Source organism: Sitophilus oryzae, unplaced genomic scaffold (assembly GCF_002938485.1).
Source record: "Sitophilus oryzae breed Bouriz unplaced genomic scaffold, Soryzae_2.0 scaffold_1745_pilon_pilon, whole genome shotgun sequence".
NCBI classification, from domain to species: Eukaryota; Metazoa; Arthropoda; class Insecta; order Coleoptera; family Curculionidae; genus Sitophilus; species Sitophilus oryzae.
In genome coordinates, this window is record NW_022146441.1 from 2,303,572 (window position 1) to 2,321,347 (window position 17,776).

At 32.3% G+C, this 17,776-nt stretch overlaps 1 protein-coding gene across 5 annotated transcripts in view; it reads left to right on the forward strand.

The window, feature by feature from the left end:
• The window catches only part of LOC115881940, a 167,357-nt gene extending 155,005 nt beyond the window's left edge, over window positions 1–12,352 (forward strand). For 2 of the 5 annotated variants that reach the window (XM_030899667.1, XM_030899668.1), the window contains exons 13-17: window positions 2,852–2,980; window positions 8,255–8,589; window positions 10,149–10,212; window positions 10,271–10,594; window positions 11,945–12,352. In XM_030899667.1, coding sequence (XP_030755527.1) covers window positions 2,852–2,980; window positions 8,255–8,589; window positions 10,149–10,212; window positions 10,271–10,594; window positions 11,945–12,321 — 1,229 coding nt within the window. In that variant the 3' untranslated portion in view covers window positions 12,322–12,352. Of the gene's footprint in view, window positions 1–2,851; window positions 3,022–8,254; window positions 8,590–10,148; window positions 10,213–10,270; window positions 10,595–11,944 lie in introns of those variants that run through there. The other 3 variants (XM_030899670.1, XM_030899669.1, XM_030899671.1) reach the window with 3 other exon arrangements.
• The last annotated feature ends 5,424 nt before the right edge of the window (window positions 12,353–17,776 follow it).

The following is a 17,776-nucleotide window of genomic DNA, read 5'->3' on the forward strand; positions in this document are numbered from 1 at the left end:
CTGTATAATTTTACATTTTAAAGAGTATCTGGTAGAAAATTAACGACTGTTAAGTAAAAGTCACGAAACCAATGTCAAATATGTTTATCCAATCACAAACGGTTTGTATTATCCAATAACGTAGGAGGTAGTCTTGAAATTCAATAAATAAAATTAATCATCGTAACTTTGGACATCGGATGCATGAAAATTCGCCTTTAGTGTGTACATTGTTGTAAAGAAATATGTTCAGTGCCTTTTTTATATGCCTCTGTTTGGTATATTTTGATTTCAGCAGCTTTACTACTTACGATTTATTTATAAATATTTCTAGTTATTGGCAGGATTAAAGTAGAATTTTTCGTTCATGTTTCGTAAACGTTGAATGTTTCAAAATGCCATTTGACCTTCAGGCTTAATTCACTTAAAAAAAACTTGATTAAGCATTCATTGATAATTTTTCAATTTTTTAATAAGCCTGAAGTTCAGAGGTCACTTGATTCGGGGAACTATATCAAGTATATTGATAAAATATTGATTACCGACATTTTTTATCGATTGACTTGATTATATCGCATGGTCAAAAAGTTTTATAATGATAGTGAATTCAGTAATAATATTTGACATTTTATTATTTTATCATAACTTGCTTAAAATTGAAAAATCTGTTTTGTTTATACACAATAACTGCAGACTCAATCTAATACTACGATACAGATAAATCATATATTTTCCATCCCTAACTCAACCTGTACATTTTGGCGCCCAACGTGGGGCCAAAGTATAAAATATTTTAATTTTTTTTTACGAAAAAGACGTGTTTTTTGTTTCGAAATATGCACATATAGACCCACCCTGTATTGATTATATAATACACGTAAATGTTCATTATAAAACTTTTCGATCGTACGCTATAATATCATCATTATTCATTTTTTTTTTAGTTTTGTTTCATTTTGGTGTCATCACAAGTAGTTGAATGTGTCACCACATGGTTTACAAACAGTAAATTGTGATGGTTTTGATATGATATACGATCAAAAGAGTTTTGTGTGTCTGTATTGGTTTAATTTTAATTTTATTTCGTACCAACGAATTTTTTTATAGATATTATTAGTTTTTAGTAGATTTTAATTGTGTACAGTTTTAATCAGGTTAGAACTTATTATAATTATTATTATTTAGTGCAATGTTAAAAATTATAACACCGATTTATTTTAAATTATTTAACTGTTATTTTTTTTTGTATTATTGTTAGATAGATGTCTATTAAAAATGCTTGTACAAATGTTCCCATTTATTATTATTATTATTAATAATAAATCTGTTTTATTTTTAATTTTGTTTTTGTTTTCTATTTTTCGATGCTTTTTTTGCCTTTTTGGTGGTCACTATATTTTTTGTTATTTTTGGGAGATGTTTTAGAAAAGGTAATTATGTTTCTTATTTATTATTTTGCTTTTGTTCGTTTTCATCTTGTCATGCGCTTTATTTTTGTCTTCTAATGTTATTGACAAACTTCACCGCTAAAATAAACTTGGTCGAAATCAAAAACAACCCATAACTTTGAACCAGTGATATAGAGATGTGGAAAATGAGCATATACATGCGCAGATATTGTAATTATGCCGTTATGTTCGCGGTTAGGTTATCTATTAACTTTTAATTAATTTTAATTATTAATTATTTTTAATTAAAAATGTAAAAATCTTACGAATTGCGGACTTTTTGACAGCAATATTGCTTTAAACAGACGCATTCTTAATTAAACACCGTTAAAGTGAAAAAATAGCTGTAGGAGAAACAATAAATACTCCTACTATATATTTTAACAATTTTTATTGTGCAAAACTGACAGAAACCTTCATATTGTCATCTTTTCGACTGTAAAATCCTTCATATTGAAGGAAATCCTTCAATTCTGGCAACACTGCTGTAGATTTAAGCGCGAACATAGCAGTCACCATATGACATAAGAAAATTTTAGATACGCAACACGCAACACATACAGGGTGATTTACTTCCGATGGCAGGATAGACGTTTATAAAATTGTTATGGTTGTCGTTTTTGGTTTCACGTGTGTTTGTCTTATAAAGCTTCATTGAGAACCTCGCGATTAGTGAAATAAATTAGTGGTTTCAATAAGTGTAGAAGTTTGTCCCTTTAATTTCAATGTCAGCATTCAAAACGTCAAAATTAGTGGTAGACATTTTCAATTAGTAGAAAAAGTTATCAAACTTTTAACTTTTCCACTAATTATACTTCAAAATTTGTGAGAAATGAAGTCAAGAGAAAGTGTGGTTAGAAATCAAAAGTTGATTGTTTTATAAGCTAAATATTAGGCTCTCTCTATGGATACATCTGACTAACGCAAGCTAGGCTGTTGCTAGGATATTCTATTAATTTTAATCGTCTTTTAAACATTGTGAATGATCGTAAACTAAAAACTATAAAGTGTTATTGAAACCACAAATTTATTCCACTAATTGCGAGGTTCTGAACGAAGCTTAAAAGTTACAAATTAATTATTAATTTTACTAAAATATACTAAAAATTTGTAGTTAACAATCCTCCTTAATATTCTAACTGACAGTTAAAATAAAACCTGGATATTTGTACTAACAGTGTTAACATCCATATACATATAAAAGAATATACCGCAGGTATCGCATGAAGTTTTGTTCCAATATTGAAGGATAGATAAAGAATATAAATGCTGCTTTTAAACAAGGACGAACTTGTCTTTCCTAACCGTACAAATGCGACTTTCTCACCTTCAATACTGGCACATAAATCCCCTCATTGCTTGTATGGGGAGGCTGCAGTATATTCTTTTACATGTATATGGCAATATCGGACGTTTTCGTTTAGATTTGGCAACGCTGTCCGGCGGGGACACGAAAGTGCGGCCCTCGCCCAGTTCGACAACGCTGGAAGACGTTTTGGACTCGTTGCTAGGTCTGCCTTCCTCAGGGCGAGCTCCAAGTCCTTGCCTTCAAGGTAGGAGGCATGTGTAAGTAGTATCAACAATAACACAGAAGGTATTTTATTTTTTGATATAAAACTTTTATTTATTTCTTGCTAGAGTCGGTGTCCAACGTTGCCAATTGTACACCGAAATCGGAGAGTATCCAGAAAAGAAGTTTTTTCGTTTATTTTTTAAAAAAATAGAATTGTTTCGTTTGCAGTTGGCAACGTCAGTTAAAGGTGGTCAAACTCAGATCAATATACAGGGTTTTTCAATGTACGTTTCTTGTTAAAAATTAAAAAAGAAACCCTGTATGATTTTTGTTTTTGTCTGTCTTTGAAAGTTATGAATTCGAGCGTCGTAGTTAAATGTCGCTTCTTTCTGCGAGTGTTTTGTGATTCCCCTCACCTAGAGTGCTTAATATTAAGTGCTTAATATTAATTAAATATTGATTAGTCTCAAATTATATAAGAGCTTCGTGCTGACTATTTAAAAAAAGTGAAATTAACACTTTAATTTAAGGCTGTACTTAAACTGCCGTTAGACGGTAGCTTACTAAAATGCCGTTAATAGGTATGACGTCGTTGATGTGACGCACTTGACGGCTTTATGAAATATAGGAATTTTATAAGGACTAGCCAACGCTATCCACCCCACCAAATAACCAACTTAACCAACGCAACTAACCTCGACACTGATAAAAAAATTTAAAAAACAAATATAAATTAGTAAAAACCAACCAACCCCATCCAATAACCAACTAACCAATGAATTAACACTAGTAGTGGGAACTATCGAATGAATACTATCGAAACATTCGATAGTTGCAATTCATTCGAATAATTCGATAGTTAGTAAGAAAACATTCGTTGAAAACTATTCGAATAAAAATTATCGAATAGATCCGTCATCTGCCTTGAAATATTGTAATCTAGTAATTCGGCAGCAAAAACCATTCATTTATAAAATTCATTCATTTATAAAATTCATTCATTTATAAAATTCATTCATTTATAAAATTCATTCATTTATAAAATTCATTCATTTATGAAATTCATTTATTCGTCAGGATCGATTATAATAAAATATTAACTGAATTTTAGTTGTCGCCCGGCGACGTAGGTTTCCGAGAAAGCGGTCGGTGGCAATGCTATGAAAGAAGCCGGCATCTTTGATTTTTGCGGAGTCATATATAGATAAGGACACATTATTTTTTTTATTGAGGTGCTAGTATTTACACAGAAAATACATTATGAAGGGCGCTGTTGCCATATTTTTGTATTAGTTGATATTAGCAAAGAATATTATTGTTTGGCTTTAGTTAGTTAGGGATAGTATGTCTATATATTCTGCATTTTTTTATTAATATTCTGTTGTTACACTGCAATAATACTTGTTATTTTGGATGTAGGACAATTATTTTTAATGTTTTTAAGCAAAGACTGGTTTAATAAAATAATAACAGTAATAATTTGTTATACCTATTAACAACAAAATTTAAAATCATTTAATATAAATATTTTTTTTAAGTAGTAGCAAAATATAAACAACAAATTAGATGTCAAAATTATTTATATTAGATCCTATTTAAAAATAATATAGTCTCTAATTTTTGGCAACGTTGGTTTATTAAATAATAATAATTACAGAACTAATTTGTTATATTAACAACAAATTTTAAAATCATGAAATATAAACATTTATTAATTTTCTAAGCAAGCGGTGTAATGGAAGCAAAATATAAATAAAAAATTAGAAATCAAAATTATTTATATTAGGTGCTTTATATTACTATTTAAAAATTATATTTACTTTTACTGGCATTTACTTTAAAAATAAATGAAATATTTCTTCGTAAAAAACTACATGTAAGAGAATTAGCATAAACAAAATACAAACATCGTTAACTTTTTTTTTAAATTGGCACGTGTAAAATTTTCATTTTAATTTTCTCACCCCATAGTTTGAGTTCGATAACCATTTATTTAACCACATTACTTAAATATAATTATTAAGTTCCAACTAATTCATAGGTATTATTAAAACATCTAAAATACAAATATGTATTTTTAAAATTAATTGTAAGTTCATCTCATCTCTCTTAAAAATTGCTACTTCTCAAAATTTCCCATTAAAAAATAGACCATATACCATATAAAATGAAATAATTGAAAGATCGGACTACGGAAAACCACACAAATTATTGGAAAAATTTTGACCACCTGCACATGCACACAATCGTCAATAAATAAAATTAAAAAATAACTACTATTTTAGTATTTTAACTATTTTAGTAAACGCAAAAATAGCACAGTATTTATACGGCGAAGTTATAAAAATTTGGAAGAACCAATAATGCACTGACGCATACAAAATCCAAACGAATACTAAATTTCATTTATCAAAAGCATTCGATAGTCGTGGCTCAACGATAACCATTTAGTCGCACGGCGAGGTTGTCACATATGCTTTAGTTTACAAATGAATGAATGATTTTATTCGAATAAAACCATTCGATAGTTGAAATCATTCATTCATTAACCATTCGATAGTCTAATTCATTCGATAGTTCCCATCGCTAATTAACACCCTCCAAATAACCACGCTAACCAACCCGCCAAATAACTAAACCAATCCAACCAAAAAGCGTGAAACCAATGCAATAAGATCACGCTATAAGCAAAAAAAAAATATAAAAAAGTCTTGGTCAGCGTGAGATTTGAACCTCGGACCATCCGCTCACGAACCGATAGCCTCAGCCACGGAGCCACATGTGCTCTTGCCAAAGACATTATAAAGATAGACCGAACATCTCATTCATAAATACTCGTTGGTAGTGTATCAAACATTCCAATGTGTCAAACAAGGACAGAAGAGACAGAGAAGTCTAAAATTTCCGACCCCGGCAACTAGGAGCATTTCGATTGTTCTAATGGCCAGTGGCGTATCGTTTTTTGGAAAGCATTTAATTAGTAAAGTAAAAGTAAATTAATTAGTAAAATTTATACTCCATATTAATATACTACATTAACACTTTTTCGTCAGATGAGTTTTGTTATAAGGTCTAATATAATAATATAATTAATATCCGACATATACCTATGTTGAAACGTTAGTAGGTGGTTTTGGAAAATCGCTCCAACGTCGATTTTCAATTTAAACTTTCAGTTACTTCTATATAAACTTTCAGTTACTTTTGAATATTCACAGGGTGACTCAGGCTTCCGAAACAGTTCTATATGAGGTTTGTGGTTGGTGACATTTCTTTCAATTTTTTTTCAGAATATGGAGGCAATGGTAAAACACATTTTAGACATTTTTGTAAACATAGGTGGCCGGAACATATTTTCAAACTAAAGTTGTAGATTTGCCATTAAATTTTCATTCCAGAAATACCTAGAGTTGCCACTTGTCCTTTTTTGAAAAGTACAGTCCTTTTTTGGAATAACTTGTCCTTTTGACTTTTTTTGGCTTAAAAAGTCATTTTTATTTTCGTATTTTCCCTGAGAAAATTACCTACAGCAAACAGAAATATTCTTTTCGTCCAAATTTAATTAGAGATGTTATAAAACTTTAATAAATTTTTCTTGTTTAGAATAGACAACATTATTTAGAACTTCCCGTTTAATCTGAGATGATAGTTTAGGTTTTAGTTTTACCATTTTTGATCTTAAAAAGAACTTCAAAATTAGTAATTAGTAACGATTTAGTTAGTTCGCAATCGATAGCTTCCTGCCAAGTACTGTGTAATAGTTGTTTAATCTTGTATTATTAATAACTTCCTATACATAAAATCAATATTTAATGAGAAAATTAAAAATTGATTCATTAAAAGTATCAAACCTGTGCTCCTACAGTATGGGATTTCTGTCGCATAATAATGAATTACGTTTGCTTCATCTACGTTACCGTAGATGGAGCTCAAGGCTTGGTAGGGTATGTATAAATAAACAAAATACAAGAAGCAAAAAATTATTAAGGCCTAACTCCTACATATATGCTTATTCTCTGCATTAAGTTCATCAGACTGAAGGGAACAGCCACTCGACGATCGGTTTCGGAGATTTATCTCCATCGTCAGGCCGTCTTTGCTGTAACCCTCAATCCGACAAACGAAAAGCATAAAAGCAGAAAATAGCATTTGAGTACAAAACGTACTACTATGGCGAGTGCTAGATGGCGAGAGCAGCTAGTAGTAATAGGTAAAAAGCTTTTTTGGAGGCCTGGGTCACTCTGTATATAGATATGTATAAAACTAGTAGCCTAAGAATTATTTACAGTTCATCCCATTCTAAAAAAAAGGTAAACACACCGTACAAATAACTCTAGGAAGAGGTATTTGTACAGTGGTAAAAAATTGTCTAAACAAGGCCGAAGGGGCATATATAATAAAGCAATAAAATGTAAAAAAGGTCGGGTAACACCTTTGTTTATTTGTTAAGCAAAATTCCTTTAGAATATCGTATATAATGACCAGAAATGACGCAATTTTAAGAAAAAAATGTCACTTTCTGGCTTATAATAAAATTTCAAATGCAACGTTTATATTCAAATTTGTTATGATCTACAACAGTTAGGTAGTCATTGAGACTAATTATAATTCAATTACTGGCTACTACGTTCTTGTTTTAATAGATTAATTACAAATATAATTAGAAATTATTTTGATTGTAAGAGGCTCCCTTGTGGGACGCCTATGTACAATGACGAAAACAATACCCACCTGTGAAAAGACAAATTCGGGTAATTTGAGCTTATTTTTCCACACACTTGACACTGTCGTACCATACTGAATTCGCAGATTCAAAAGTACGTTAAACAAAAACAAAAACCACCGAAAAACACTGAAAGTTCACTTTCGTCTTGATTCCGACTTCAAACACACCGCAAGCTAAACGTAGTACGCTATAACGGACCAAGGGCCGTCGCGAGGGGTGGTGGGACGGACGGCTCATTTCATTCTGGAAGACTAGCAGCGACGTTGCCAATAGTTCTAGACGTTTCAGCACATTAAACAGTAAAAATGTCCTTTAATAGTAAAGCATATATCCTCTGGTTAATAACATATTATTCCGCATGCTTCTTTAAAAATAAACTATTAATTTAATTAAGAAATTGAGATTTATTACATTTTACCTACTTTACCTACTATATTACATTTTAGTAGGCTACCGTTTAACGGCTGTTTAAGTACATCGTTAATTTAACGCGCCTTAACATTTTCCCCAGATATATCCCGAATAAACCAAAAAAAATCTAGCTTCCTCCATGCATTTTAATCCTCTACGCTCCCTCGTTTCTTCCAGAGACGGTATCAGCTAGCACTAGCCCCCAGCGTCGACTGAGCATCAGCGACGACGCTACCAACGGCGCCTACAGACGCCGGTCGGAGGGGTCCGAACCGGCGGCCTCAGCGGTGGCGGCCGCCGGCTCCGCGCTACCCTCTTCAGCGCCCTCTTTGCTGCGGTGCAGGTACTCGCGCTGCGGCAAGACGGCGCTGGCCGCGTCCAAGGAGGCCGAGCAGTTCAAGAGCTGTCACAACTGTTCGTACACGTACTGCTCGAGGGCGTGCAGGAGGAGTCACTGGGAACGGCACAGGAAGACGTGTTTGTTTTCGAGGATGGGCACGTTGTGTCGGCAGGTAATCTACCTTCTACGTCCCCCTAGTCAACTCGCATACCCAACAATGTTGCCCTTTGTTGTCCTTTAATTTCATGATTTTCAATTAACCTAACAAATTCTAAAATAGAGACGTTTATTTTTCGGTTCATTTCAAAGCTTGATTTTTATTTGGTTAGAACGTTCTTAATAGTAATCAGAATCTATACTAATATATAAAATCCTTAAGTGACTGACTCACTGATTAATCACGATCCTGCTCAAACCACTCAACATAAGAAGCTTAATTTTGGCATACAGGTTGATTCTAGGGTGTAGAGGTTCGATAAGAAGGGATTTTTCGAAATTCCAGTTCCAAGGGGGTGAAACCACCCCTCAAATATTACAATATTTTTTATTTAAAAAACGGTCAAGTTTCCGAAAAAACGCTTAAACACGTATATTTTATTTTGTTTTTTACATATTTTAAGATTTTTTAAAAATGTATACAGGGTGTTTCGAAAAATCTGGTCATTGATTAATCACGATCGTGCTTAAAGTGCTTGACGTAAAAAGCTGATTTTTGGAAAACGGGTTGACTTTAGGGTGTAGAGGTTCGATAAGAGGGATTTTTCGAAACTCGGGTTCTAAGGGGGTGAAACCACCCCTCAAATATTAGAATATATTTTATTTAAAAACCGGTGAGTTTTTTGGAAAAACTCTTAAATACGTATATTATATTTTGTTGTTTTACATATTTTAAAATTTTTTTAAAATTTATACAGGGTGTTTCATAAAATGTCACCATTGAGTAGTCACGATTCTGTTTAAACTGCTTGACGTTTAAAACTGATTTTTGGCAGACGGATTGACTGTGGGGTGTAGAGGTTCGATAAGGAGGGGTTTCTCGAATCTCAAATTCCAGGAGGGTGAAAACGCCCCTCAAATATTACAATATTTGTTATTTAAAAAACGGTTAGTCTTTTGGGAAAACGCTTGGACACGCATAATTTATTTTGTTTTTCCTACATATTTCGAAATTTTTAAAAAAATCATACAGGGTGTTCCAAAAAGTTGGGTAATTGATTAACCACGATTCTGCTTAAACTCCTTGACGTAAAAAGCTTATTTTTGGCAAACGGATTTTTCGAAAGTCAAATTCCAACGAGATGAAACTGCCCCTCAAATATTACCAAGTTATATAATAATATCCGCCATATTGTTTTTTCCCATGCTGACATAAATGTGAGAAAATTTTATCCATTTTATATGTTAATGGAAATTCTTGCTTTGCTTTATCATCACCATTACAAATGATTAATTCGATGCGAACTAAGTCGCTGGTACACGCTAGTAGGTAATATATTTGAGGTGACTATTAGGGGTTCCCCGAACCGGAGCTGTTTTTCGGTATCATACCTCTAAGGAACCGAGATTTCCCGGTTTTGTCTAAGCTTTTTTTGATATTTTTAATTAAATTATTATTTTTATGAATTTATCATGTCAAAAAACACCCAGAGAGTTGATTCAGAAATTATCTAAGAATCGAAATAAAAATAAAATTTCTACACCCATATAAATAAACTTAATTTATTTTCGCAGGTCATAGCATCAACCAAAGAGAAGAAAGACGTACTGAAAGAGCTTTCGGTAGTCGCTAAGAGAGGTCAGTATTTAAACACTTTACAATTTTCGATTAACCTATAACCTTTGCCAATTTCCAGGCTATATTTCCCACGGCCTAGGCGCGGTCAAGTGCTTCTACCCCAACCCCGAGGCGGCGGAGCGGTTCCTAGGCGAGGGCCTGCCCAGCCTCGGCGAGCTCACCTTCGTGCGCTGGCAGGACCTGCTGCCCAGCGAGATGGGACCCATGCTCTACGAAGAATTGGTCACCATGTGCAAGAACTACAACCCCGAGACCAAGTTCGTGCTGTACGTGTCCATCTGCGTGGTGTCGGAAACTCCCGCCAGCGGAGCGGTCAAGTGGGAGAGGCAGTTGGTTTCGAGGTGTGCCAAGATAAAGCTCAGCAAGGATCTCAATTTTGCCGGTGAGGTTTCGAATATTTCGTAATAATATACCGTTTTCTTTATCTACCAGTGAGAGAGAAATTTTCCTTAATACAGTGGAACTTCCTAACTCGAATCTTCTCTAAAGAGAATATTTTGAGTTAAGGAGGTTCCGAGTTTGGTTTGGTGCAATTTTGAGCAATATGTAATTGGAAATGTAAAAAAACTATTCTAATTAAAGTATAAAAACATTTATTAAATAAATAAAACAAACAAAACCATTTAATAACAAAAGTAGTACCCTAAAGAAAAAAACTGACCCATTTTATATGAAATACATAAAAACAATAAACTAAAATTCAGAAATAATACACATGTACTGATTTCTTTCGAAAATCGACAACTATGAAACTATGAACCCTTCCTGGACACAAACAGTACATTGTCAGACAGGAAATTGTAGAGAGAAACAAGCCCTATAACATAGGATACAACATTTTAATGAACAGTGCTTTCCATAAAATCAATAAAATGAAAAAAATACGAAATAATATACATGTACTGATTTCTTTCGAAAATCGACAACTATGAAACTATGATCCCTTCCCCGACACAAACAGTACATTGTGTGGCAGGAAACTGTAGAGAGAAACAAGCCCTATAACATAGGATACAACATTTTAATGAACATTGCTTTCCATAGTATCAATAAAATGAAAAATATACGAAATAATATACATGTACTGATTTCTTTCGAAAATCGACAACTATGAAACTATGATCCCTTCCCCGACACAAACGGTACATTGTGGGACAGGAAATTATAGAGAGAAACAAAATGAATAAAATGACAAATAAATAGACGAGATAAATGTGTTGCTGACAGATTGCCCTAGACTTGTTTATTCGGTGCGGCCAACGCAATAAAGACGCTAAGCAAACTTTATCCTATGATGGTTTAAGTATTTGTTTATTGGCAAGAAAGCGTATCGGTTTTTTGTTACAAAGTACTGATTGACCCTTTGATTTTACGCCCCCAAAATGTTGCGTCTACGTGCGTGCACGCACTGCACGCTCGCCAGGAACGGCCCTGCAGCAGAGATGGCAACGAGTATCTTACATACATAAGTTCTGTTTTGTGATTTTCTATTAACCTTTATAATAAATATTATAATAATTTTAAGCACGTGTTTTATTAAATTTATTATTATTTACTAACGCTTCGTAAATTTACAAAAGTAATTGTAAATTCACTGCAAAACAACGTAATTTTAAAGGTAAATTTACTACAATAATCTGTGGCAAGAAATAACCCTCAATATTGTTATTACATTCACAAATTAATTTTTTTAGTGTACCATTATTACTAACTTAATTATTTTACTAAACAGGACCAGATCGGGAAATCCCCGACACCCCGGAAACCCTCATCCTCACCTGCAATCCGATCCGCCTGCCCACCAAGGAGACCACGATGCGCGCGCGTCTCATCGCCTTCGACAACCTCCAGACGCAGCTCAGGTCGAGGGGCGTGTCCCTCAAACGTCAGTACCCCGACATCTACCGGCGGCTGGACGCCTACTGCGAGGACCTGGCGCTCAAGGTGGAGGCGCAAACGATCTACCCGAGGCAGCCCGGTACGAATAAGAGTTTCATGTGCATCATCATGCTGGAGAGTGACTCGGAGACGTTACGTCACGTGGAGAAGGCCGGCGTCAAAGTGAAGACTATCGACGTGTTGTTATGTAGCGAGACGACGGCGTTGTAATCGATGCGATTTTCGTACACGAAAAAAAAAACGAATTTTGTTGTTTTTTTGGTTTGGTTTCGTTAATAAAAACCCGGACTGTTGAGATTTTGAGCTCTTTCACACAAAGTCACTTCAATCACAACCATTTGTGTCTGAAATTCAGTATCCGTCATAAAATAATTAACTAGAAAGAAGTGTCAACTCTGTGTTAAATCGTGGAAACACGATACGCCACCGAAAGTCTTCGTTGTCGTCTGGAGAACTAATTTTCAATTGACAGGTTGACATGATGGCTTCATTTTTATTTCCGTTTCTGGTTATTCAATGGCGGGCACCTCTTTCAGTTTAAATGTATTTTGTACTCTTTCTTATCATAAATAAAACAAAATAAAAATGTATTCAAACATATTTATTTGAAATGTGAGACAACGTGACTAAATAAATATAAAAAAATAAAGAATTGAATGATTTCTATATCAATTACTTAATTATATGCAGTTTTAACGTAAATTAGTAAGGTATAAGCATAACTTACAGTAATTTGTAAATAAATACACGTATTCACAGCCTTCAGAAACAGAAAACGGGGGCAGGAACATGAAAACGGGAGCCTTATACCATAACAAACCAAACCTGAAAACAGAAAAACACATTTTTTATACTAAAATTAACAATGTAAAAATATCAATATACTAATTAAAAAAGCTCCATTATTCCCAAAGAGTGAATGAATCCAAAAGAAGTAAAAAGAGACCTTTAATCGGATAACAATCAGATTGTATCAGACAGATTTATTGTATTATTGACAATAAATCGCACATACTGGAGATAACTAATATTGGCTATAGTTAAAAATGATCTTACCTTGCTGTAAATTGTTTCCATTTTCAATAAAATCGCCAATCATAAACATATAACAAAATTTTCTTGCATCTAAAAAACATGGAAATAGTGTTTATTTACTACCTATTTTTAATATACATGGGACATACCTAGTACTGCAGAAACGTCTTTTTCTCCAGGATTTTTCATGTAATATATATTTTATATGCTTTATTACCTTTATATTTATAAATTTCAGGCGAAATATCAAATTGAATTTACAAAACAAAACTAAACGGGGAGAATTAAAATGGCGTCGAAATTTGTTCGATTTGTTCTAGAACAAATCTGTCAATTCTAAACTGTGAAGTTAGACAATGGTTAGACAGAAACATTGTTGTCCTTGTCTAGGCGGCCATACTTGTCGTCAGGAGATGACAGGAATGACACTAATGACTGTTTCCAATTTTCCTATTTCACTGTCACCCCCCTGGTATCCGTCACTTAGATGACACAGGTGGCTTTGTGTGAAAGAGCTCTTATATTGCGCCATCTGTGTTTCTGGTCTGGTACAACTAGCGATATGAAGGTAGCAAAAATTGATACGCTTAGGAAAATACTTGCTATTCTCTCTTTGTTCAGTACATCTTATTGTACTGAACACATTGGGCACGTTCCGGGATGGTCAGCGGCTGAGCAACTGAGAAAGCGACTTCCCTGAACGGGCTTTTCTGATACTCGGCAACGGTCAGTCGCTGAGAGCAAAATTTTCAGCGGTAAATATTTAAACTTTGCAAAGTCAGCGGTGTTTCTATCCATTTTCTATCTTTATATTTTTATGTCTAGTCCACTGTATATAGAATAAATTATGATTTTCCATCAGAAATATAATCAGCCAATGTAATGTTTTTTTTTAAATAATATTTAACACCTGTGAACGTTTTTCTTTGTCTTCGCCTTTTAGGAAATACCGTTATATGCCATAAAGCAAAGTCAGCGAAAATATTTGCTGCTGTGTTCTCTGAACACGCCCATCGACTGTACTTTTCCTAAGTGTTATGATTAAAATTGTCGAACGTGTTTTGATTAAAGCTTATCAAAAATAATAGATGCTAGTATTTTAAAATCTTCTATTTCTAAATGGAGTTAATATGATATTTTATCTAGAGGCTTTAGCTATACAGGGTGATACGAAATGTATTCCGGAAATGTCGGCAGCATATTCTGCAGATAAAAATAAGTAAAAAAGTTTGTATAAATGTCTGTACTAAAATGCTTAGTTTCAGAGATACAGGGTGTAGAAGTTTCATTTTTATTTCGATTTTTCCAAATAATTTCTGAAGTAACGTCAATATTTGGATGAAAATTGATGTCTGGGAGGTTTTTGACATGAGAAATTTGATTTTGGTGTTAATATGACTCCTATTTGTAGGGGGCGCCACCTACATGTGTTTTAACTATTTTGAAGAGTAATAACTTTTCATCCGTACCTGTATAAAACTAGCGAGTGAAAAAATATAGCAAAATAAAACACTAAATCACCACAATACACCAAAACACTTTTACTTTTACACTGGACGCGCGTTTCGCTAAAAATAAATAAAATATATATAAAAAAATATATAAAAAATGTCTCTTGGTTGTTTGACTGAAATAATAAATTTGGGAAATTTTAATTTTTTTAAATTAATCATAAATTTTTCTTGAAAAAAATTATGATTTTAAAAAATTACGAAAAAACAGTTTCTGTTGAACTTTTGACACAAAAACATTTAAAATTTATAATTTCAGTCTAATAACTATTTAGTCAACACGTTTAATTTATTTCAATGATGACAGGTATTGATAATTTCGATTCCAAATATCTCGAGAACCATTACTCGTAGCGATTTTTCCCAAGAGACCTTTTTTACGTAAAAAAATGACGTAAATGTGTATTTTTTGGCGCCCTCTACAAGCAGGAGTCATATTGTCATCAAAAACAAGTTTCTCAAGTCAAAAAACTCCCAGACACCAATTTTCATCGAAATATTGACGTTACTTCAAAAATTATTTGGAAAAAATCGAAATAAAAATGAAACCTCTACACCCTGTATCTCTGAAACTACTTAAGCATTTTTCCAGAACCAGACACTTATACGAACTTTTTGACTTATTTTTATCTGCCGAATATGCTGTCGGAGTTTACGGAATATAATTCGGACCACCCTGTATATCTCTGCATAAAATATTATACACGGATGGCAATATTTGTCGACATCTATGCCAAACCTAAGAAATACATTATAATATGGTATAAACATTTTGTTGGGTTTTTATTAACGAAAAAATAAATACAACATGCCTTGGAAAATTCATATTATTACAGGAGATTGTATTTAATAAAACTTTTCAAGTTCTTATCACTCATTATAATGAATAGAAGAAAATGACAAATCATCTTGAAGATTCGGAAATAAATTGCAAGTCCTTTGATCCTGCGAAAAACTTGTGGCATAGTTAAAGTCTGAATAGATAATAAGAGTTTTCCAAAACTTGTTGTATACATATAGCAGAACTAGGGTGTCTCATTTTGAACAATTTCTTTAGAAATTTTAAAATATTCTGTATTATAAGAAAAAAAAAGGATATTGTGCTTTAGATTAACTATAAACCACAGGGTATTATACAGTCAAATCCCCATATTTTGAATTATTATTAACATCTTGAATATTCGTAATAATAGTACAAAATCCTTTATCAAAAAAATCATATCCTTAAGCCTCTTTAACACGGCTTTTACAATGAGACACCCTGTAACGTATAAATATTATATATATTAAAAAAAAACGTTAAATATACTCAAAATAACGCAAATATACTGCATAATGAAGGCTCATAATTTTCTAAACGTTGATATTTTGTAAAATCGTTAGTATAATTTTAGGTATGTAAGGTAGATAGACAAAATATTTTTTTTCTATATAGGGTGCTTTAATAAATTGAAATATAACTAAAATATATTGCCAAAGTACTATATATTATATTGTTATATACTTGTTGATATAAATGTGAGTTTTTTCGCTTTATGCCTTTATATCTATATAGATTATTTTTTAAATTAATAGCGATAAGTCAGATATAAAGACCTTAAATTATTTCAGTGTTGCCGTTTTTCGTAACTTTCTTTAAATTAAAAAAGGATAATCTACCAACGCATAACAAAATTCTTCAAATTTTTGCAACACTGAATGACTATACTTACAAGTTCATAGCAAATAAACTTTTAGTCACGTGATTAAGCTTGACCGGCACGGCGATGCCCACTTTTACATATTTTCTTTTAATCAAAATATTTTGGGAAACAAAAATAAACTAATAATTATAAATATATAAAGAGTTACTATTTACATCAACAAAACTCACCTTCTTAACAGCACTTAAGGGACATAAAGGAAAATTACTACCGCTTTCCCGTTCAAAATGTTCTAATAAAGTTGCGATGAGTTTTTTACGGCTATTAAGCTATCTTGTATCACTTCGCACTAAAAGAGGTTCTAAAAAGAATAATGTTCGACTGCACGTAAACGTTTTTAAGCTTAAATTATCACAACATTATTTATTTAAACCAAAAAATCGTAATACAAAATTCGAGTATCAAAACAAAATGAAAATTTCAGGAAACAAATAAATAAATATGGCAACTTGACATTTTTAGCAGCAGGGCTACCACCTGAATCCCCAGCGCGAAATTTGAATTCCAATTAGTCAGTATACGGCGCCGAATATATTCACGCCGTACATCCAAAAATCGCGCCGTCGATTACGTAACTAAAAGTTTAATTGTTATCAAATATATATATAGAGTTTTAATAATCATATGCTAGGTTAATACAAACCTTTTGTCCTGTGATTTAAAAATAAAATAAATTGTGTTGTATTAGTAAACGATATGTGTGTCATCATCTATGAGGCTAAGTAACCGAGAATATCAAGAAATAACCCTTTTTTTACTATAAATATAGAATCTAGATAAAAATGTTTTATCGGTAACCAGAAAAAAACCGTTTCTTGATAATCTCGGCATTTGGCCTTCCCATCATATTTATATTTACTTATTTTATATTATAAATATTTACATATACTGTTACATTATTTAGTTAGATAGAATTATATGAAAAAAGTCTCCAAAGCCAACTTGGTATTATTTTATTGGCATGTGAAGTTTTTAGATTTTATATTTTACTTTAATTTTTTTAATGCATTCTTTTTAGGTAGTGTAATTGTTTAATTATAATGCCGAAAGGTATATTGAACACCATTTTTTATTACATAAGCAAAATTTTGATGTCTATAGATTATATAAAAAGTTTTAATACTAAACTTTATTATTATCGTATCCTGTGTGAACATTGAGAACAATACCTGACTAAGCAATAAAGACATTGCAAACAATATTAAAAAACAGCCTTTTATTTATTAAGTTTTAATTCTTTATAAAATATTTTTAAATAATCCTTCTGAATTTTTGCAAAAAACCCTGTAGAAAACATTAGAACTGTTACGGTAACTTCAGCTATTGAAGTGCAGGTGGCGCTGTAAATAATTTAATAATTTACTAAAAAATCGTTGCATTTTCCCAAATATTATTGAAATTTCCATTGCATTTTGC